The 24,576-nt window shown below is 45.0% G+C and overlaps 1 protein-coding gene across 1 annotated transcript in view; it reads left to right on the top strand.

Moving 5' to 3' along the window:
• Window positions 1-24,576, top strand: part of pibf1 (progesterone immunomodulatory binding factor 1) — a 190,471-nt gene that overhangs the window by 26,280 nt on the left and 139,615 nt on the right. Inside the window, exons 7-9 of the mRNA XM_085998484.1 lie at window positions 1,494-1,602; window positions 7,915-8,096; window positions 10,558-10,683. Coding sequence (XP_085854610.1) covers window positions 1,494-1,602; window positions 7,915-8,096; window positions 10,558-10,683 — 417 coding nt within the window. The remainder of the gene's footprint in view (window positions 1-1,493; window positions 1,603-7,914; window positions 8,097-10,557; window positions 10,684-24,576) is intronic.

Genomic DNA, 24,576 nt, shown 5'->3' on the forward strand with positions numbered 1-24,576 from the left:
TAAAGCGTGGTTAGTAAAGATTTCAATGTTTGACAACACATATAAGAAAATTTACATGAACATTGCATGAAACACACAAGTGCCCTACCCTTGTGTGTTAGTTGGTATGATTGCACTAGAATGAGGGTGAGTGTGAGGGGTTTCTACTGAGATAGGGATGTGATCATGTAGATAGAGAGGGATGGGTGGAGGTGCAAGGTAAGGTGGTGTGAGTAAGGATGTGCAGGAGTACTGTAGGGAAGGCAGAGTGATGGGGATGTGATGACTGGCACAGCAGGATGAGGTTGGGTGTGGATTTGCAGTAACGCTTCGTGATCTACTGAGATCATTGAAAGGTTTGCGCCACTGCAGCCAGGGACTCCTGACCACATCCCTGCTTGTGCCCTCCTGTGCAATGTGCAACCAGGCTGCGTTGGACTCCTGGGGAGGTCTCTTTCGCCCATTGGAAGGGAAGAGGACCTCCCTGCATTCTGTAACTCCCTCCATAAGCACATGGAGGGAGTCATGAGGCAGCCTGGGTGCAGCCATGGTCCCGTTAAGGAAACTGGCCGATGATACGTCATCAGATGATGTCATTAGACTCGCTTCCTTTTAATTGGCCAGGAACCTCACAGGGCGGGCTTAACAAGCCAAATCTACGTAAAATCCTTTTCACACAGCGACTGGAGCCGGGACCGGCACCTGCCAACGAGCTCTCCCGCCGCCATCCCACCTCCAGTGGTGAAAGCGCAGCTGTACTGTGGACTGTCTCTGATATGAATTGCACTTCACTTCCGTGAGATAGTTCTGTGCTCGGATGGTTTATTTTGAAAGCACAAATGGGGTAGACATTGGACTTCCTCAGTTCTTTTTTAACTCGGTTTGACACCATATTGGAGTCACACTCTGTGGCATTAAAGCCAAGTGGAATAAAGTGGCTTAAGGATGTCATACCACTGCATTCTTGTATTAGACTGGGTAGTAACTCGAGTTATGTTGTCACTTGTGCGATGTTTTCTCCGAATCCTTAATGACTGTAGGCCTAGGAGAAAATCAATGAATTAAATTACCCAAGAACGTATGTAGGGGTTAGCAGTTACCCTACGTTCTAAAATCAGTGGTACCTAATGGATATCAGTGATCTTCAGAAAGAGCAATCTAAGCTGATTAATCAAGAATCATGACAACAACATAACACACAGTTTTGACAAACAATTCTGAAATTATAACTTGTTGATGTAGCATTTTGCCATTATAAATGTTGACATAAAAACAAGACTCAAAACTTGACACAGGAAGTAAGTTTAATGGGGTTAGGTAATTGCAGCTATTTGCAAGAGTTCTAATGTACTAGAGATATCTACACACAAACAAAGGCTGTGATAAAACCTCATAATAAAAGTTTGCCAAAGCTGTTTTATTTGATATCTGCTGAGTTTTGGGGGTGGAAAATGTATATGAGTTTTTAACTCTGCAAGTATGTGCCTGGTCACATTCCATGTGATTTGTTTCAGTGAGAGAGATGCACTTGATCGGGAGACTTCAGAGCTCAGGAAAAGGCTAGAATTACTTGAAATCACACATAAGGCACAAACTAAGGAGAGAAATGACTTATCCAAAGAGGTATGTACATTGATGTAGAAGTTTGCTGTCCTTAGGGTTAATGTGTCTTCAAACTCATACTGGATGTTTACTGACTTACTTTCTTCAGTTTATCAATTGTCAGGAAATCTAACCGTACTACACTTGCGTGTCAGCCTTGACTCAGTGGTAGCCCTCTGCCCTCTGATTCAGAAGGTCTTGTCTTCAAGCCGTGCTCCAGAGACTTGAACACATAAGCTAGGCTGACATTTTGGTGCAGCACTGAGGGAGCATTGCACTGTCAGAAATGCCATCTTTTGGATGAGACGTTAAACTGAGGCTCCATCTCCTCTATCACGTGGAAGTAAAAGGTCCCATTGCACTACTCAAAGAGCAGCATGGGTTTATCGCGGTGTCCTGGTCGACATTTATCCCACAGCCAACATGACCAAAGCGGTGTATCTGGTCATTTATCTTATTGGTTCAAATAACCACTTTTCTGTTGTTAATCAAATATCCAATTGACTAAATGTGAATGGACTAAAAGTTCAAAAAATATCCAGGATAAATCAGTAACCAGCTGGAAACTAATTGAGCAACTGCCTCATTTTTTTCTGAAGGTAGCGTTCATAAACCAGCAAGTACCACAAAACCGACCAGAATTGTAGCTTTCACCCTGTTTTCAAATCATTTAAGTAATTCCAGTGCACTTTTCAGCCGACATTTTCATCATTCCCTCCAGTCTGTGCATTTAGCTAGAAATAACACAACCACACAATTCAGAAAATATCAATACTCTTAACTAGACAATTGGCTATTTAGTATTATGCCTGTAAGATGTTTCTCCACGTCGACCTTCCCTTCTGTCTGTCTAAAGCCTAGCTTGAGTTTGAAATTTCACCTGGGCTTTGGGTGTTGAGGATTTCCAGCTGCTATGGACAAATTCTGTATATGTGACGGATGCATCATGTGCTTTTTAGTTTTCACCCTGCTACTGTGGGGCTGCAGTACTTGGAATACATCACAATGCTAAAGAAAAAGACCAGAGGTTTATAGCTCATCTTGACGAGAGAAAGCAAGCTGTCGTAAAAATTGTAATTTTCACCCTGTTTCTGTAGAAGTGAAACATCGAGAGTGTACTGTAATACCTGGGTAGAAGATTTTCAAGTAACTATCGTGCAAATGGCAGACAAAATTTTTTTTAAATTGTTTAATTTTTATTTGTACTCTAAGTAAAGATGTTGGGTTGATTTTATTTCCCTGTTGCTGAACGAGACTTGGATTGACACTAGTTTTAGAGGGAAATGCTCGTGAGGCATTTTGCTGCTGACCAACATTGTGACTGAGTCAACTTGCCCCAGATCATGGCAAATGACCACCTGTTCAAGTGCTTGCCACTGGATACTTGATGGTGGAAAAATCTCCCAGCAATAGCTTCATCAAATCTACATATCCATCATTGGAGGTAGAGGGAGAATATATCTCTTATAATAGTGTAAAACAACTAAGGAAAAAATGAAGAAGGTTTTAGGGAGGGTGGAGGGAAGAATACATATAGTGCTTGCATCTTCATTAAATACTGGGAATTCACTGTTGGAGGTTGAGCAAAAAATAACGTTGATAAATATCTGGGATTGCGAGGTTTTAGGGAGGGAAGAACAAGTGAAGTTACTAGCTTGTTAACCAGGTTTTGCAAAGTGACGTATTTCATGCATACTGGGTCCAAAGTAAATGTCAGCTCTTTTGGAACTTGGTGTACAAATGTGGCCACAATGCCAATCGAGCACTCGCCACGATATTTATGAACTAGAAGGGAGCACCTGATATAATTCAAAAGTTCAATTCGGGTTTGATTTGTACTATCGTGAAAAATGGTGATGTGGAAATGGTGCCACATTGTAGTATTGAAAGAACCACAACACTAACTTGTTTGATCACTGAAAACCAAAACCTAAACCTGATTATGTATGTAAAGCACCACTTTCCACAAAAGCCCAGTAACACAAATTACTCTCAGTTGTGGGTTTTATGTTCCATGTTGACCTGAAATGCTTTGACTATTTTTAAATAGTCACTGTTCATAATTCAATATGTGATTAAGAAATGGAGTACCTTTTGTGCAGATTTTAATATTAAATGCAACTGACTAAATACTTGGTGTAGAATTTGCAGTATTTATGGAACTCACAATTTGAGTACAGTTTCAGTGTCAGAAGTCTGGTTAATAACAACCTTGCTTGAAAATGTACGACATCTTAGAATGTATTTGTCCATTGATAACTGTTCAAATCATGAAAGAACATGTTTAAAATTCAGTGTGTGGCAAAGCCACTAAGAGCCTCTCACAGTGACTGGTACAATTGCCTTTAATCATGTATATTACCTTTTAATGTTGGCTCTGGTTAAACAGAGCTAGATCGACAAAATCGCGATCTGATGCGATGACGTCATCACGTGGGTCATGTGACGTTCCAACGGCGGGAAACGTCATGACGTCAGAGGTAGAGGGCGTTTCCAGCGAGTCCTCGTGTGGAGTGATAGTGAATAGAGCTTCTCCTGCATTTTCTTGTTTTGTAAAGTTTTAGTACATTAAACCCAGTTTGTTAACTACTAGTGAGTTTATAGATTCTTTGCTAGGAGTGCAGAGACTCCTACATTGGTGACCCCGAATCCTCACGATCGTTTTTCGCGGTGAACGCAGAACACGGGCCAGTGATGGAGGCCAATGCAGTGGCCTTGAAGCTCCCCCAATTCTGGGAACAACAGGCGGCCCCTTGGTTTGTGCAAGCCGAGGCGCAATTTGAACTCCGCAACGTCGTACAGGACCAGACCAGATATCTCCACGTGGTCTCTGCCCTCGATAGCTTGACGGCGTCGAGAATCATCAGTGTTCTGGAGAGTCCCCCGAATGCTGACAAGTATGTAGCCATCAAGACACGATTGCTGCAGGTATTTGGTCTTACCAAAGCGGAGCGCGCTCGCCGTTTACTGACGCTACCAGGGTTAGGTGACCCCAAACCCTCGGAGCTAATGAGCCACATGCTGACTCTCCTGGGGTCCGAGCCCCAGTGCTTTCTGTTTCGCGAGCTGTTCCTTACTCAGCTCCCTGAGCAAGTCCAGGCAACCCTCGCCCGAGCAGAAACCGCAGACTGCGTCGCGCTCGCCGAAGAGGCGGATAAGATTTACGCAGTCCGGCAACAATACTGCGCCATCGCGCAACGCCCCGCCACGAGGACCCCAGCTCCGACCACGGCGCCTCCGACAACCGGTTACTGTTACTACAACGCTCATTTCGGCCCGAAGGCCCGCTGCTGCCGCCCACCGTGCAGTTTCGTTACCAGACCGTCGAATAGACCGCCGCGAGTCAAGCACGCCGGTCCCGGTACTTCCCCCGCGGCCACGATGGCGATTGGCGCTTCCGGGAATCTCACCTACTTAACCAACTCCATCTCGGGCTGTCGTTTTCTATGTGACACGGGGGCGCAATGCAGCATACTTCCCGCCTCGGTCATCGACCTTCGGTCAGGCAGACGGGGTCCCCCTCTGCAAGCGGCCAACGGGGGTTCGATCCGCACTTGCGGAAAGCGGCTCGTCCAAGTCTGTTTCGGTGGACAGCTTTTCACCTGGAATTTCATCACCGCTCAAATCTCGCAGGCCCTGTTGGGTGCCGACTTTTTGGGCGCCAACGGCCTGTTGGTGGACGTGAAAAATCGATGCCTCGTTCACGCCGCCATGCTCGACGATATTTCAGGGGCGCGCAGCACGGCTGCGTCACACACGATTTCATGTGCGCAGCCACCGCCCGACGATTTCGCCCGTCTCCTCGAGGAGCTCCCCGAGCTGACGAAGCCCACCTTTTCGGCTTCGACCGTCAAGCATAGGGTGGAGCATCATATTTCGACTACCGGCTCTCCCGTTTACGCCAGGGCGCGACGTTTAGAGCCCAGCAAGCTAGTGGTGGCGAAGGCGGAGTTCGCCGTGATGGAGAAAATGGGGATCATCCGTCGGTCCAGTAGTCCCTGGTCCTCCCCGCTCCACATCGTCCCCAAGCCCGGCGGGGGATGGCAGCCCTGAGGTGATTATCGCCGCCTCAATGAGATAACGATGCCCGACCGCTACCCCATTCCCCATATACAGGACTTCTCAGCACATTTGGCGGGGACGTCCATCTTCTCGAAAGTCGACCTCGTCCGTGGTTACCACCAGGTACCAGTTGGCACACCCCCTGCCGGGAGCCACCATCGCCCTCACGACGGACGCGTCAGACTACGCGGTGGGGGCCGTCCAGGAGCAGTGGGTCGACGGCGCGTGGCAACCTCTGACCTTTTTTAGCCGCCAGCTACAACGGCATGAACGCCGGTACAGTACCTTCGACCGAGAGCTGTGGCTTTGTTTTTAGCCATCCGCCATTTTCGCTTCCTCCTCGAAGGGCGCCGCTTCATCGCGTTTGTTGACCACAAGCCATTGACGTTCGCAATGGCCAAGTCTGCGGAACCATGGTCGGCTCGACAGCAAAGGCAGCTGACGTACATATCGGAGTTCACCACCGACGTCCGGCATGTGGCCGGTAAGGACAACGTCGTCGCCAATTGCCTATCCCGCGCCGCTGTCCAGGCCGTCCAATTCGGCATTGACTACACACAGATGGCGGCTGACCAAGCGGCCGACCCGGAGACCCAGGTTTTTCGTTCGGTTCCAGCCAGCCTCCAGCCGAGGGATGTGCCGTTCCATTCCGCAGGTACTACTCTGCTCTGCGATGTTTCGTTGGGTGCACCCCATCTGATTGTCCCGTCTAAATGGCGCCGGGCTGTTTTCGATGCCATACACGGCCTATCGCATCCTGGAGTGCGGTCGTCGCAAAAGCTGCTGGTCTCCAAATTCGTATGGAGGGGAATACGCAAAGACGTCAGAGACTGGGCAAACACCTGTGTTGTTTGCCAACGGGCCATGGTGCAGCGGCATGTCAGGGCCCCGCTCGCCATCTTTGAGGTCCTGGAGCGGCGATTCGATCACATTCACATTGATTTAGTGGGGCCGCTTTCACCGTCCCGGGGCTTTACGTACCTTTTGACAATGGTGGATTGCACCACGAGGTGGCCGGAGGCAGTCCCCATGACGTCCACCACCTCTGCGGATGTTGCTCGAGCTTTCGTTTCATCATGGGTAGCCCGGTTTGGTGTTCCTGCGGATATTTCGTCGGATCGTGGGCCGCAATTTTCGTCCGAACTGTGGAATGAGGTGGTTTCCGTGTTGGGCGTTAAACTCCACCGCACTACGGCCTATCACCCGCAAGCGAACAGCTTGTGCGAGTGGTTCCACCGTTCCTTGAAGGCGTCGCTCAGGGCCAGCCTTCTGGATGCATCCTGGGTCGACAAACTGCCGTGGGTGATGTTAGGACTCCGCACGGCGCCGAAGGAATATCTCCAGTCGTCGGTGGCGGAGATGGTTTACGGGCAACCACTTCGAGTTCCGGGTGAATTCCTGCCATCCCCTACGCAGCCATGGTGCACGGCCAGGCAAAGAGAGACCCACCGGGATGCAGCCAGCTGTTTCCGCCCAGTTCCGACCTCACAGCACAGCTTGCCTTCGTCCAACGTCCCGGGGGAGTTGTTGCAGGCCAAGTTCATTTTTGTGCGCCAAGACGGCCATCGTACCCCGCTCGCACCTCCTTATGCCGGGCCCTTCCAGGTTTTGCAGGCAGGGGACAAGAGTTTCGTGATCAACGTTGGGGGCAAGCCTGATCACATCTCTGTCGATCGCCTTAAGCCTGCGCACCTAGACCTCGAACGATCGATCGAGCTGGCGCAGCCTCCGCGCCGCGGCCGGCCGCCGCCACACCTGACAGTGCCGTGTTACCTGCCAGCTCGCCGCCTGCTCAGCGTTTTCCCCTCCGGGAATTTAGGAGTCGGTCCAACAGGCTTGTCCGACCTCCTCAGCGATTGACTCTTCTCGTTAAAGACAATTCTGGGGGGTCGTATGTGGCAAAGCCACTAAGAGACTCTCACAGTGACTGGTACAATTGCCTTTAATCATGTTTATTACCTTTTAATGTTGGCTCTGGTTAAACAGAGCTAGATCGACAAAATCGCGATCTGATGCGATGACATCATCACGTGGGTTGTGACGTTCCAACGGCGGGAAACGTCATGACGTCAGAGGTAGAGGGCGTTTCCAGCGAGTCCTCGTGTGGAGTGATAGTGAATAGAGCTTCTCCTGCATTTTCTTGTTTTGTAAAGTTTTAGTACATTAAACTCAGTTTGTTAACTACTAGTGAGTTTATAGATTCTTTGCTAGGAGTGCAGAGACTCCTACAAGTGACCTTTAATCAAAGCTGTTTCTCTGTGCCCCACACAGGTGGCAGCATTGCAACAGTCTGTTAGTTTGCTGCAAAAAGATAAAGAATACTTGAATCGCCAAAATATGGAACTGAATGTCCGCTGTGCTCATGAAGAAGACCGTATAGAACGTCTCCAAACTCACCTTGAGGAGGCAAAGCGAGCAAGGGAAGAAATGTATGAAAAATATGTGATTTCAAGGTATGCCATATTGTCTTCGATTTAGATTTTTATATTAAAATGAAGGATTCCTTTTCAGTTCATTGACCTGACAGTGCAATTCCATGGTTCAAAATGATTCTCAGTGCCTTAGGACAGGAGACCCCAGATGAACAGCATCCCCTTCCCTTGTCTTGTACAATCCAGCACTGTGATCTCCTGATGAAGCACAAATGAGGTTGTTGTGAATTTTCTGTCACTTGTTTCAAAAGCTGTACACAAAAGCATTGCAATTTTTGCACCTTCATCACTGGCATTATGTGCGTTCCACTTCAATTTTCTTAATTATGGGAATAATCCTGTTGAATTTCTGTGAAGTCTCCGAGACACGATGGCGGTGTTGATTTTATGAATGTTAAACAGATTATTGTGTAAAACAGTGTTGTAAATTTATTTAACATGCCTTCAGATAAATAGTACGTAGTAGAAATAAAAAATGTTACTAGAGCATGTCAAATCACAGGTCGCAAATCAGCTTGTATTGCATCCTTTTAAATTATAGAAAAATATAAATTTTTGTAGAGAATCCCACATATAGAAACGTTTGAAAACCAGTGCTGTACACAGACTGCCACATCAAGCTATGTAATGAAGGTAAATTGAGATTACTTAATTTCACAAAAACTTGTATCTAATTTACAACAGTTTGCACGATGCATAAGCTTTTATCTCAAAACCAGGATGAGTAAATCATGCTTCCGCATATACAAGACTTCAGAACCCTTTCTATTTAATTACTTCTGGAGTGGCCATGACATATATTTTCCATTCTGTCAAAAGCCCTGAACCGATAATGTTAAAAGCATTTTTATAATTTGTTAGATGTTAACTTTTAAACAATTTAAACTGTACAAGCGTACTACTAATGTGTGGAAGTTCTATACAAAATGCTAGGTTGTGTATTGAGCTCCACATATGCCTCCTATAATCCAGATAACAATTTTATCATTCATTTCACATAGTTTGGTGCAAGTCTTTATTACCAGCTCTACCTCAGCACCATCTCTCTTGACCCCTCCATTGCATCTGTGTTGTCAGACTGCTTATCTGACATCCAGTCCTGAATGAGCCAAAATTTCCTCCAATTCATCATTGGGAAGCCATTGTCTTTGGCCTCCGCCACTAACCCCATTCCCTCGCCTCCAATTCCACCCCATCTCTGGCCACTGTCTGGGGCTGAACCAGACTGTCCGCAAACTTGGTGTCCTATTTGACCCTGAGCTTCGTCATCACCAAAACTGCTTACTTTCTCCTCCGTAATACTGCCTTGGCCCACCTGCTGCTGAAACCTTCATCCATGCTTTTGTTACCTCCAGACTCAACTATTCTAACGCTCTCCTGGACGGCTACCCAGCTTCCACCCTCTATAAACTTAAAAGTTCATCCAAAACTCTGCTACCCGTATCCTAACTTGCGCTAAGTCGTGTTCATTCATCAGCCCTGTGCTCGCTGACCTGCACTGGCTCACGGTCCACCAACACCTTGATAGAAACATAGAAGATAGGAGTAGGCCTATCGGCCCCTCGATTTTAAAATCCTCATCCTCACGTCCCTCCCTTTCTCTGTAACCTCCTTTATTCCCTACCACCCTCTGAGAACTCTACGTTCCTCTGCCTCTGGCCTCTTGTGCATCCCCCCACTTCCTTCGCCCCACCATTGATGGCCTTGCCTTCAGCCATCTCGACCTTGAATTCTATAATACCCTCTGTCACCCTCTCCCTCTCTAGCTCTCTCTCCTTCTTTCAGACACTCCTTAAAACCTAAGCCTTTGTCCTAATGCCTCCTTCTTTGGTTCGGTGTCAGTTTTTTGCCTGATTATGTTCCTGTGAAGCACGTAGAGACATTTTACTGCGTTAAATGCACATTGTTGTTGACCATCATTGAATTATTTATTTATGAGGCAAAACATTACTGTGCCAGGAGTATAAACGCAAGAACAAGCTCGTCTGATTGTAGGATGTGTACCATGATTATGCATTTAATTAGCGCACACTGGCTTTTGTACAGTGCCTAATTTAACATTTAATTCAGTTTAAAAGCTAAAATGAAAGCAATTTTGATTATTTTATTAAATACCGTTATTCCACATGGCCGCAAAGTAGTCACTTATCAGCAACAGATTGAAAATAGATATAACTGAATATAGATGGCCCTTTAAAATTTGTGTAAGAATCCATATTAATAGAAGGATCAAAATGAAGCAGCAGTGTACACAAACTTTGCACACATCTTTGTTATATTGAGAACATTTTGAAACCTATCACTCAAGTAAAACACGTGTCTAGCTTTGAAATTTACATTAATATTGTTCTTCAGCTTGATTCATTGCTGTAAGTATTTTAGTTGTGTCATGGACCTGTAAAATTCACCATTTTATTCTTTTTTTAAATTCTTCTTTTGACGTTGAAGATAAATATTAAAACATTTTAAACTTCTTTTAAAGGGACCACTACAAAAATGAATATGAAGATAAGCTTCGTCATGAACTGGGGCAGATCCGAGTGAAAACAGACCAGGAAATTGAGCATCTTCGAAGTGGCTCCAAAGAAATGTATGAGAGGGAAAACAGGTAAAGCATTATCCATAGCTTGTAAAAGAAGAGATTGAGTGAACTCCTACAGTTCCTACTCCTAAACTGCAAAGAAGCAGAAGTGAGTAGTGAGACAAAGAAAAAAGCAACTCAAAGACATCAGGGAAGGGTGAGAGAGTAACCATATTCTCTGACTTACCATATACAATGCGATGAGAGACTGCCTAGTGTGTTAAGAACAATTTTAAGGCATTATTCTCCATAACAGTTCTGGGAACCACATCAGTCAGAGTATTACTGTGGAGAATTATTCATGCTTATTTTAGACAGCAGCTGTTGGAGGGGTGGGAGGGAGCAAGAGAGGATGGTTAGAAATATATCAACCAAACTACCCGATGGCTCAGTAAGCTTATCCAGGGAATAGCTGAGCGATATAGACCAAGAAAGTCTTTTGTCTTGGCCGATCTCAGCTGGGACACTAGTCAAGGTGTAACCGTTGTTCACAATAAAAATCAGCTAGGTTTCCCATCTCTGATTGCTGTTAACAAACCCCTGCTGGAAGCACATATGTGGACACTGGATGAGGTCAGAATTGCATTGGGCTTTGATGTCCAACACTGGGATGGCTTACTGGTGTGTAATTGGCCCGTGTAGCTGTACCTCAGCAAGGATTCCATACCTTTCCTGAAAATTTGCGAGAAAAAGAAATTCGAACTATATTTTAACGAGAACGGGCTGAGAAATTAGGTGAAAGCAGCCTTTGTCACAAACTCCATTAGCTAGCCACCGACTCCATCCCTCTCCCTGGCAGCTGCCTGAGGCTGAACCAGACTGTTCGCAATCTTGGTGTCGCATTTGGCCCCGAGATGAGTTTCCGACCACATATCCGCGCCATCACGAAGACCGCCTACTTGCACCTCTAACATCGCCTGACTCTGCCCCTACCTCCGCTCATCTGCTGTTGAAACCCTTGTCCATGCCTTTGTTACCTCTAGACTTGACTATTCCAAGGCTCTCCTGGCCAGTCTCCCATCTTTCACCCTACATAAACTTGTGCTCATCCAAAACTCTGCTGCCCGCATCCTAACTCACACCATGTCTCGTTCACCCATCACCCCTGTGCTCGTTGACCTACGTTGGCTCCCGGATGAGTAAAACCTCGATTTTAAAATTCTCATCCTGGTGTTCAAATCCCTCCCTATCTCTCTAACCTCCTCCAGCCCTACAACCCTCTGAGATATCTGCACTTCTTCAATTCCGGCCTCTTGCACATTCCCAATTTTCATCGCTCCACCATTGGCGGTTGTGCCTTCAGCTGCCGAGGCCCTAAGCTCTGGAATTCCCTCCCTAAACCTCTCCGCCTCGCTTTCCTCCTTTGACGCTCCTTAAAACCTACCTCTATGACCACATCAGCCTTAATATCTCCTTATGTGGCATAGTGTCACATTGGCCCAGAAATTCGGGTCGGGGGCTTCCCACGGGTGCAAGCCCCCGACCTGCATTTACCTTGCGCGCCGGCCGTTGAGCTGTGGGCCCCCGTGGATTTGCGATCCCGGGCCTGCTCCAACTGCCGGCATGCAGTGCTCGCGTATCCCAGGGGCGCAGTTAGTTCGATGCGTCCCCTGGGATCACGTGGGCCATGGAGAGCCAATGGTAGCAGGGAATGCTTCATTCATAAGTTTGACAGGAAGTGCTGTCAAACCTATAAATACTATAAGCCCCAAAACATCACTAGATCTTCAAATAATTTTTTTTTTAAATCACATTTTTAAAATATAAACTATAAATTACATGAAATAACTATTTTAAACTAATTTAAATTTTTGAGAAAAAAAATATTTTCTAACGGGGCTAAAAATAAACTTACCTTTCTTTAAAGTATTTAAAAATAATAAACCTGTGGAAAAAATGTTTTAATTTTAATGAATTCGCCACTTACCTTGTAAAAAGCAGTTAACTTCTGGAGACTTACTCTCCCGGGAAAACCTGCAAAAAAAAAACGTAAGTTCAATGCACACGCGCTGCCTTTCCTGCGCGCACGTTCGACCTCTGAACCCCTTCTTTCAGGGGAACGGAAGTGCCGGTTTCCCGCGCATGCGCAGTGCATGCACAAAACCGGCACTTCCATTGGGCTTACAGGTGAGTACCCCATGCGTACTCACCTGTGGAGACCCGAATTTCTGGGCCATTGTGTTTGATAACGCTCCTGTGAAGCTCCTTGGGACGTTTTACTACGTTAAAAGTGCTATATAAATGCAAGTTGTTGTTGAAAGAAGAATGCGCCATGTCATGTTCCTCTATGGGCCAAATGGATTAAGGTGATCACAGATTCAGTCTCCAATCTGTTGTTAGCCAATATCAGGGGGGAAAAAATCAGTTTGGTTTCCCCTTCCTGATCAGATCTAGTGGACCAGCATCAGTGGCTGCCTTCAGGGAAGGAGAGCTAAAGAGAGAAAAGAAGCCACCTAAAAATGGTTGCGGGTGTCATCTACCAGGGGAGGCCATATCTTGTTTTAATTTATACTTCTGATTCTTCTTGTGCTTTAGTTTGTGAAGGTGAATATATTTAATAGTATTCGAGCATATTTTTAAGTTACAAGTGAAACACTGATTATCTCATATTATCATTTTAATTTTTTTTCCCCCCACAGCCGAGGTATTCTGCCCAAAGAATGTTTCCAAAAGGTTTTGCTTTGACAGCATATGATAGCACGGATTCTTTTAAATCAATGTTTAATAATCGTGATCAGAAAGGCATGCACATCAAAGTAAGCATTCTAAATGCTCAGCAGGCAATCAAAGAGATGTTCATTTTCTGTGATTTAGATGCACAGACAGTACTGTTTTAGCTAATTACTTGATCACATTGAAGGTGAATGCACAAATTAAAAATTTAATTGATAGGCCAGATTACAAACATGCAGTATTAAGTCTACAACTGCACTGAAAACTGAGATTATAGTAGGTTAGACAAAATACACGTGTTGACATCCGTATGCATGCATGTCTCATAAGTAATTCCTGGCGATGTTCCATTTTATACAAATGATCCAAGTTCAGTCTTGTACCATACACAGTAAGCAGTTATGTCATTCGCCATTTTAATATGCACACAGTGTTAAATTAATTTAATCTTGGTATTTATAATAAGCTAAACATGTTTGTTATTGCATTATTTAGTTTAATCACTTAGTTTGATCTTGTGCATAGGGCTATGAAAGATCCTGTTTCAGGTATTTTAAAATAATGTTAATGATTTTTTTTTAAAGGATGAAACTGAGAAATTCTTTTAAATGCAGGTTTTGAGGTGTAATTTTTTTTTTCAGTCCTTGCAAGTGACCAGCATATTATTCACAGCATGGCATTACCTCTATTTTGTAAAATTGTAGCACATTTATAAATTAACAGAATAAAGTGCAATACAAACGGGGGGAAAAAGCTGCAAGCACTCAGCAGGTCGGGCAGCATCTGTGGAGAGAGACAGGGGTCGCGATTTTCCCTACCTCAGAGAGTCTGTGGCGGGCTACGTCAGTGGCGGGTCCCGGCCCCACTCCTTGCTCCATCCCGGTCTCCGACATGACTTTCCCTCGATTGGGCTTGTTAAGCCTACCCAGCGCGTTTCCCGGCAAATTGAAGGAAGTGGGCCTGATGACGTCATTTGATGACGCGTCATCAGCCGGTTTCCTTAAAGGGACCGTGCGCAAATTTACTTTGACATTTGTGCTGTCAGTGTTCTACAGCATTGAGGTGCTGCAAGCACTGCACAGAGATGCAGGGCTGCACCCAGGCTCTCCCATATGCTTATGGAGGGAGTCACAGCACACAGGGAGGTTCTCTTCCCTTCCAATGGGCGGCGGAGACCTCCCCAGGAGACCAACGCAGCCTGGTTGCACATTGCACAGGAGGGCATAAGCAGGGATGTGGTCAGGAGGATCAGGCTGCAGTGACGCAAACCTTTCAGTGATCACAGTAGATCACAAAACATTACTGCAAAGCCGTACTCAACCTCGTCCTGCTGTGCCACTCATCACATCCCCATCACACTGCCTTCCCTACCCTACTCCTGCACATCCTTACTCACACTAACTTACCTTGTACCTCCACCCATCCCTCTCTATCTACATCATCACTTCCCCATCTCACTAGCCATCCCTCACACTCACCCTTATCCTAGTCCAATCATACCAACTAGCAGCACACAAGGGTAGGCACTTGTGTGTTTTAGCCAATGTTCATGTGAAGTTTCTGGTAATGTGCTGTCAAACATTGAAATCTTTATTTTCAACATTTTGCGTTCTTGGACAGATTTGTGTGCACCTTTGGAAGTGGCTTAGTGAGTGGCAGTGAATGGTGAGACATAACGGTACCCCCCGCAATGCTGATGAGTGTGAAAGGAATGACTTGGGCATTGTAGGGATGCTTTATGGTGTTGGTGTAGGGTGGTGCCAACCTGGCGCATCATGTGGCAGCCAGGGTGTGCAGTGTCAAGTGAAGTAAATCTGACCATGGTGAGGACATCCCTGACGTCCCGGGCAGCAATGTGGTCGGGTGCTGATGCCCTGTGTCCTGTGCAGCATCAGGTGATTGCGGAGAAAGTTGGTGCTGCTGGTGTGCCTGGTAATGCTGGTGTTGGGGCTGATTGTGGTCAGATTCTGAGGACCAAACTGAGAGAGTATAAAGTGTGTGCATATTGATAGAATAGATGGCAGGTGAAGTAGAGATGACAGAAGCGATCTGTCAGTGGTGAGAGAGGTAATGAGGTCAGACTGGATGGAGACTTGTGCAAAGTTTTGCAGCATTCTGAATCTAATGGGAATGCAATTTAGAGAAGTTAGTGATTAAGGGAACATTTCTGCATTAGCTGGCAGCTTTGACTTGACATTTGAAGCTATCAGCTGATTCAGTGCCAAGTGACCTCCTGCCTCAGCTTCACATACGAGGTCTAGGCACAGCAGGAAACTGGTGGGCGACCTGTCAAATTCAAAAAGCTGGGGGAAATGAATCATTGTTAAGTGGCTATAAATGAGCCACTAATGATTTGAATTGGGTTCCCCGCCGCTGCCTGTAGGGCCTGCTCAGCGCTGGCAGACCCGACATCTAGAAATGCAGGTGTGTGCGTTTTGACAGCGGGTTCCCGACCCGCTGTCAATCATTTTAAATTTCACAGCTGACCCGCCACCAATCGGGTCCGCTGAGCGCCAGAAAAATTGCGGCCAGAGTTACCGTTTCAGGTCGATGACCTTTTAAAGTGCAGTGGATTACTGAGCCTTTGTGTGGAGCCTTGATACTCTCTGGCAAATCCTTTGCACCATATTTGCAGGTAAATACATACATTCAAAATCAGGCAAAGGGAACTTGGACTTTGCCTTCAAAATCTTAATCATGCAACTGGCCCCAGTTGCCAAACATTTTCCAGCTCTGCCCTGCCCCAGCACACCTACCTCTGAAATCCTCATTCAAGCCTTTGTCACCTCCTGACCAGCCTATTCCAATGGTCACCTAGCCAGCCTCCCATCCTCCACTCTGTGTAAATTTGAGCTTATTTAAAACTTTGCTGCTCAGATCCCACCCTGGAATAGGTCCTGCTCAGGGGAGCTCTCTCCGGTGTCCTGGCCAATATTTATCCCTCAACCAACATCACTAAAATAACAGATTATCTAGTCATTTTCTCGCTGTGTGCAAATTGGCTGCCGTGTTTCCTACATTACAACAGTGACTATACTTCAAAAGTCCTTCATTGGCTGTAAAGTGCTTTGGGACGTCCTGAGGCCGTGAAGGGCACTATATATTTTTCATCTATCGCCCCTGTCTTTGCTGGCGTGCATTGGCTCCTGCTCCTCCAATGTTTCCAATTTAAAATTCTGATCCTTGTAATTAAATCCCTTAACGGCCTTTACCCCTTCTTATCTCTGTAACCTCCTCCAGCCCAATAGCCCATCCCTCTCCAACTCTCTGTTGCTCTGACTCTGGTCTTTTGTGCATTTTCTCCTTCGTCCCTTTGCCCTACCATTGGCACTCATGCCTCCAGCTCTCTATTTCCAAAACTCTAGAATTCCCTCCCTGAACCCTTCCACATTTCCACCTCCCTCTCCTCCTTTAAGACCCTCCTTAAAAACCCATCTCTGACCACCTTTCAATCATCCCTCCTTTGCCTAGGTGTCCATTTTTGTATGATTATGCCTCTGTGCAGAGCCTTGGGATGTTTTTCTATATTAAAGGTGCGGTGTAAAGGCAAGTTGTTGGTTATGAATAAACGTTCATCAGAACACCAAGGAACTCCCCATCCCATCTTTGAATATTGCCGTGGGAGCTTTTACGTCCACTGTATAAGCAGACAGTGCCTTAGTTTAACATTTCATCCAAAAGCTAGCATCTCTCACAATGTAGCACTCCCTCAATATTTCACCGATGTGGCAACCTAGATTATGTGCTCAAGTCTTTGGAGTCGAGCTTGAAGCCACGTCCTTCTGACTCACGCGAGGATGCTACCGACTGCAGCAAGCTGACACTTGTAATGCTCTCCAGCCTAATCTCCATTTTAGTTGTAGAACTTGTAATGCTCTTGGTCTTATGGCTGGTAAATTAAGTAATTTCCCTGATACCCAGCAGAGAGTTGGAGCAGTAACCCTTGACTTTTGAACAGCTGCAGAACTGGATAACAACATAAGAATAATGTTCAGCACATCTAATTTGTTCTGCCTTGCTAATCCTCTTTCAGGAGCTTTTTTTTATACCTTGATCAATTTCAAACTATCGGTTCTTTTTTGAATCAGAAATTAATTGGCCCGGATTTTGCGTTAGAAATAACTGTGAGGCTAACAGCGCTATACCGGTACCTCGCTGAGAGATTCGGCATTCAAAGATATGAAGGGCGTGAAGTTGCAGTACTTACCACTAGATACCCATTAAACACCAGAAAAAGTTAGGGCTTCTCCATTCAAGTGTACGTGAATTTTTAATGACGTGGTAAGTCTTAATTACTGCCAAACAACACCTCTGGCACTAAAAAAAATACTTTTACAAGTGTGAAGTCTCATTCCTTCAGATTTCAGTTATTGTTGGAGATTTTATAAAAATTAAAAAACATTTTTTTTTCTGTCTCTCTCAATCTCATCTTTCTTTCCTTCTCTTGATTTTGCTTTCTGTATGTGATTTTTACATTGGATTAAATATTCTAACTAACACTTCCTGTTTTAGACTACGTGCCTCAGTGAGGAATCTTCAATTTGATTGGTTGAAGAGCCTCGCTATTGTTTGCCCTGATCACACAGGTCCTAGATTCCCCTGTAGAAGGCGCCGCACTGCATCAGACTCCTGATGACCGTAAGCTGCAGCCCAAAAGCCCGCAAAAAGTTTGTGGGCAGTTGTAAGCGTAATAAACGGCGAGCGCCATTCGTTCGCCGCTGACTGCAAAATCTGGGCCATTGTATTTCCTTTTTGAATGCTTTGTATCAAATCTGTATTTTCTGCACTAGGTGGCAGACTGATCTGTAAGTCAAATAATTCATTCCTTTGCTCACAGCTTGCTCAGTTTAAAGTTATGTTCTTCCATCCTGATTGTTTTGCACCTTACTTATTTGATTCACATTTTAGAAGAAAACTAGAATCAAATAGCGGAAGGGCTTGCCATAATTTTCCAGTCTTCCCTAGATGTGGGGGAGGTGCCTGAGGACTGGAAAGTGGCAAATGTGACACCATTGTTCAAGAAAGGGTGTAAGGACAATCCTAGTAACTACAGGCTGGTCAGTTTAACATCAATGGTAGGTAACATTTTAGAAACAATCAAGGAAAAAATGAACGGGCACTTGGAGAGGTTTAAGCTAATTAAGGAGAGCCAACAAGGATTTGTAAAAGGCAGATCGTGTTTGACCAATCTAATTGAATTTTTTGATGAAGTAACAGGGAGGATTGATGAAGGGAATGCAATGGATGTTGTCTACATGGATTTTCGGAAGGTGTTTGACAAAGTACCACATGGAAGGCTGGTTAACAAAATTGAGGCTCATGGAATAGGTGGGTCAGTGGCAGCTTGGATAAGGAATTGGCTTAAGGACAGAAAACAGCGAGTTGTGGTAAATGGCTGTTTTTCAGACTGGAGGATGTTAGACAGTGGTGTTCCCCAAGGGTCAGTGCTGGGGCCACTTTTTTTTAATGTATATAAATGACCTGGATATTGGAATACAGAGAATTTCTAAATTTGCCAATGACACCAAACTTGGGGGTGTGGCAAACAGTGAGGATGATACCAATTGACTGCAGCGGGACATAGAAAGGCTAGCAGAATGGTCAGACAAGTGGCAGATGGAATTTAATACAGAGAAGTGTGAGGTGATGCATTTTGGTAGAAGGAACAGGGAGAGGCAATATACACTTAATGGCACAGTATTGAAGAATGTGCAGGGACAGAGAGACCTGGGAGTTAATGTGCATAGGTCCCTGAAGGTGACGGGACATATTGAGAGAGTGGTTAGCAAAGCATATGGGATCTTGGGCTTCATAAATAGAGGTATTGAGTACAAAAGTAGAGAAGTTATGCTGAACCTTTATAAAGTGCTGGTTAGGCCACAACTGGAGTATTGCGTCGAGTTCTGGTCACCACACTTTATGAAGGATGTGAAGGCACTTGAGAGGGTGCAGAGGAGATTTACCCAAATGGTCCCAGGGATGGGGATCTTAGCTACAAGGACAGGTTGGAGAAGCTGGATTTGTTTTCATTAGAGCAAAGGAGGTTGCGGGGTGATTTGATAGAGGTGTACAAGATTATGACGGGTTTGGATAGGCTAGACGGGGAAAGGCTGTTCCCACTAGTTGATGGTGCAAGGACTAGGGGACACAGATTTAAGGTTTTGGGCAAGAGCTACAGGGGGGATGTGAGGAAAAACTTTTTTATGCAGCAAGTGGTGAGGACCTGGAACTCGCTGCCGACGGAAGTGGTGGAAGTGGAGACACTCAATGTTTTCAAGGGGAGACTGGATAGGCACTTGAGGGAAATAAACTTGCAGGGTTACGGGGATAGAGCGGGGGAATGGGAATTACTGGATTGCTCTACAGAGAGCCAGCATGGACTCGATGGGCCGAATGGCCTCCTTCTGTGCTGTTATGACTCTATGACATCCCTTTTTAAAAGAACTGATTTTTTTTTTCCTTAACTTCTCTTCGCACTCAAGTATATACAAACTGTTCTCTTTCTCTGAATCCTTTTAATGGCTTCTAGCTTATTTATGGTGACCACACCTGAATGCAATACTTGGCATTGGTTCTCTAGAATGCTTTATAGAGTATCAGTAACAGTCCTTGGATTTATATTCTATAAATCTGTTTACACACCACAACAATTTATTTGTCTTTCCAACTGCCGCCATACACTGGGCTGGATTTTGCAGGGGGTCAGCGGGCTCGATCGGTGGTGAGTCGGGTAGGAAAGTGTTTTTTTGCACCAGCGGATCAGGACCCCGCTACACGCCTTTACCAAATGTCGAGTTTGTCAACGCTGAGCAGACCGACACGCAGCGGCGGGGGAGGCAATTAAAATCATTAATGGCTTGTTTGCAGCCACTTATCAATGGTTTTTTTCCCAGCTTTTTGAATTTGACAAGTCGCCAACCGGTTTCCCACTGTGCCTAGACCTCAACTGTGAAGCTGAGGTGGGAGGTCAGTGGCCATTGAATCAGCTGATGAGTTGACAGCTTCAAATGTCAAGTCAAAGCTCCCAGGTGATTGAGAAATGTTCCCTTAACTGCGAGTTTCTCTAAACTGCATTTCCACTACAAATTCAGGATGCTGTAAGTCTTTACACAAGTCTCCATCCAGTCTGACCTCATTACCTCTCCCACCATTGACAGGTTGCTTCTGTCATCTCTACTTCACCTGCCATCTATTCCATCAGCATGGGTACCCTTGAAACTCTCTCACCTTGGTCCTCAGAATCCCACCACGATCAGCCCCAACACCAGCACCAACAACAACACCAACCTTCTCCGCAATCAACTGATGCTGCACAGGACAGAGAGAATCAACACCCGACCAGGGATGGCCTCACCACAGCTAGATTTACTTCACTTGACAGTGTGCACCCTTCACTGCAACTCACTAAGCCACTTCCAAAATGCACACATCTGTCCAAGAACACAGTGTTGAAAATAAAGGTTTCAATGTTTGACACCACGTTAACAGAAACTTTACATGAACATTGCATAAAACACCCAAGTGCCTACCCTTGTGTGTTGTTAGTTGGTATGATTTGACTAGGATGAGGGTGAGTGAGGGGTGGCTAGTGAGATGGGGATGTGATAATGTAGATAGAGAGGGATGGGTGGAGGTGCAAGGTAAGTTGGTGTGAGTAAGGATGTGCAGGAGTAGGGTAGGGAAGGCAGAGTGATGGGGATGTGATGAGTGGCACAATAGGATGAGGTTGAGTGTGGCTTTGTACTGACGTTTTGTGATCTACTGAAATCATTAAAATGTTTGCAGCACTGCACCCAGGTCCTCCTGACCACATCCCTGCTTGTGCCCTCCTCTGCAATGTGCAACCAGGCTGTGTTGATCTCTTGGGGAGGTCTCTTCTGCCCATGGGAAGGGAAGAGGACCTCCTTGCATGCTGTGATTCCCTCCATAAGCATATGGAGGGAGCCTGGGTGCAGCCCTGCATCTCTGTGCAGTACTTGTCAATGTTTGCAGCACCTCAGTGCTGTAGAACACTGACAGCACAAATGTCAAAATAAAGTTGGCCATGGTCCCTTTAAGGAAACCGGCTGATGACGCGTCATGAATGATGTCACCAGACCTGCTCCCTCTAATTGGCCAGGAAACGTGCTGGGCAGGCTTAACAATCCAATCGCAGTAAATTAATTTCAGAGGCCAGGATGGAGCCAGGAGCAGGTTCAGGACCCGCCGAGGTTTGTAAAATCCAGCCTTTTGTGTTTGGTCAGCGATTGCACCTGAGGCACAGTATGTGTTGATGTACCTTTTTATGTTGTGATTTTGTCCATATTGAGCACAACTTAGAATTAATTCTGCCCAGTTGCATTCCTCTGTATGTCCTGCTTCCCATGAAAGTAGCAGTGACTTCCTATTTGTGACGATAACAATCTGAACCTTTTGTTTAAATTTACTATTCTACTGCTTGCAATAAATCTCAAGAAGGTGAATAAGTAATATTGCTTCCCTTTTAAAAAAAAAAAAAAAAAAAAAAAAAATTCTCACTTATTTTCCCCTGCACAATAGGTTCAGTGTATTCTCTATTCCCACCCTCTTCCAGTAACAATATTTATATGGCTATTCGGAGTTGCACCAAAGTGCTGTTGAAAGATTCTTTCTCTGACTTATTTTCCTCAAGCTATAACAAATAAATGTCCAACATTTACTCAGTGCCTTCTGTCAGCCTAGCTTAGATTGAGCATTTGCCATGAGCAATGGGAGCTGCAAGTCTGTGCCGTACAGATTTATGGTGCAACATGTTAGTACACTGATGTACTGCTCCACTGCATTACTCATTTTAATGGCTTTTCTAAATGTTACATAGAGATTATCCTCTGATCAACCATTCGTCAAACAAGCTTCTCTTTCAACCTAATTTTGTTTATGTCCTCCCAGGTATGCATCTCGTGCCTCAAAAAATGTTAGTGTTTTGTAGTTAGGTCACAGAGGAAAAATTTTAATGAGTCATGGAGTTCAATAGCCATAAAATTTAACAGCATATTTTGTAAACGGTTAATAAAAAGGTACAATGGCCCGGATATTGCGTTGAAAATAACGATGAGGCCACTAGTGCTCACCGTTATTATGGAGTAAATGAGACAGCAGCATTCAGAGTACGCACATGCGCAGTTAAACGCGGAAGTTGCGGTCCGAGTTACCCTGTTTCTCCGCAGGCTGCACTGTAACAGTCCTTTGCTGATAGAAGTTGAGGTACTTAACCACTAGTTACCCACTAAACACACCAGAAAAGTTAGTGCTTATTCATTAAATATAAGTGTATTTTGAACAGTGTGGTAAGTCTTAATTACTGCCAAACATCCTCTGACACTGAAAATTTCCTTTTACAAGTGTGGAGTCTCATTCCTTCAGATTTCAATTATTGTTGGAGATTTTATAAAAATTAATGTTTTTTTACTTTCTGTCTCTTTTATCTCTCTCTCTCTCTATTAATCCCATCTTTCTTTCCTAATCTTTATTTTGCTTTCTATACACGATTTAAATCTAATTTATAATTACTGATTTATACTTCCTGGTTTTGACTCTGCGTGGCTCAGTGAGGATTCTTCAATCTGATTGGTTAAGGAGCCACGCTGTTGCTTGCAGACACCGCATATCCCCTGTAGAGGATGCCGCACTGGATCAAATGCCCGATGACGGCAAGTCTATGCTCAAAACCCTGCGAAAATTCTCTGGGCAGCTGTCTGCGTAGTGAACAGTGAGCGCCGTTCCTTCGCTGCCTACCGCAAAATCCAGACCATTGATGCTTCTTTGCCCAGCCCCCATGTTATCTTTTCTCAATTACGAGTTTGTACTTATATTGAGGTGCCTCTTCAAAATGCAAACAATGGATAACAAATTTTCATTCATTCAAAAGTTATGATGTCTGGTTTTGTTTCAGAAGAATTATGTTAATGTAATATCTTTTGTGGCTCTTATTTCCTTTATTGAAATTTTTTTTGGGCATTAACTGAGGTACTAGTTATGCCTGTATCAGCAGACTCTGCTTTATAGAAAGACATCAGTATATGTTAATGCATTTTATAAGACAAAATTACATGCTGGGGGATACAAGTTCACACTTGTGATTATCCACACTTTACTCCTTTTGTACCATTTCTAATGCAGTGTACCAGCTTTTACCCTGTTTAAGTTGTAGAGTTGATTTGACAACAGTGGGAAACTGCACATGTGCAAGATTCATGTTTGTGCAATGAATCTAAAGTTGCAAATAACAACAACAGCCACTTGTATCTATATAGCGCCTTTAACGTAGTAAAACGCCCCAAGGTGCTTCACAGGAGTATTAGCAAACAAAATTTGACACTGAGCCACATAAGGAGATATTGGGGCAGATGACTAAAAGCTTGGTCAAAGAGGTAGATTTTAAAGAGCGTCTTAAAGGAGGAAAGAGAGGTAGAGAGGCGGAGAGGTTTAGGGAGGGAGTTCCAGAGCTTGGGGCCACCACTGGTGGAGTGATTAAAATCGGAGATGCTCAAGAGGCCAGAGTTAGAGGAGCGCACATATCACGGAGGGTTGTGTGGCTGGAGGTGATTACAGAGATCGGGAAGGGTGAGGCCATGGAGGGGTTTGAAAATAAGGATGAGAATGAAAGAAAGAACTTGCATTTATATAGCACTTTTCATGACCTAAGGACATCCTTAAGCACTTTAAAGCCAATGAATTGTAGTCACTGTTGTAATGTGGGAGAATGCGGCAGCCAATTTGCACACAGCAAGCTCCCACAAACAGTAATGATATAAATGATCAATTACACTGTTTTAGTTGTTTGTTGAAGGATAAGTGTTGGCCAAGACACTGGGAGAACGCCCCTGCTCTTTAAATAGTACCATAGGATCTTTTACGTCCACCTGAGAGGGCAGACAGTGCTTCACTATAACCCCTGATCCGAAAAACTTATCCTCCAAAAGGGCCAGCACTCCCTGAGTACTGCACTGAACTGTCAGCCTAGTTTGTGCTCTGTCCCTGGGGTGGGACATGACCCCATGACCACCTAACCCAGAGGTAAGAGTGCTATCACTAAATCAAAACTGACACCAACTTTAGTGCTACTGCACGTGATGAATTACACGCATGTGTAATTAATGCTAAAACTGTATTTGTGACTTTGGAGCAACTGAGGTGAGGGGAAAGTCAGAACAGGCTAACGATGCCAAAAAGTGCCTTGCTGGACGAGAGGCCGGACCACCAAGTAGTCCTCCAACACCAAATTTTGTC

Source organism: Somniosus microcephalus, chromosome 10 (assembly GCF_052327205.1).
Source record: "Somniosus microcephalus isolate GS21.2 chromosome 10, FLI_Smic_1.0, whole genome shotgun sequence".
Classification (NCBI taxonomy): Eukaryota; Metazoa; Chordata; class Chondrichthyes; order Squaliformes; family Somniosidae; genus Somniosus; species Somniosus microcephalus.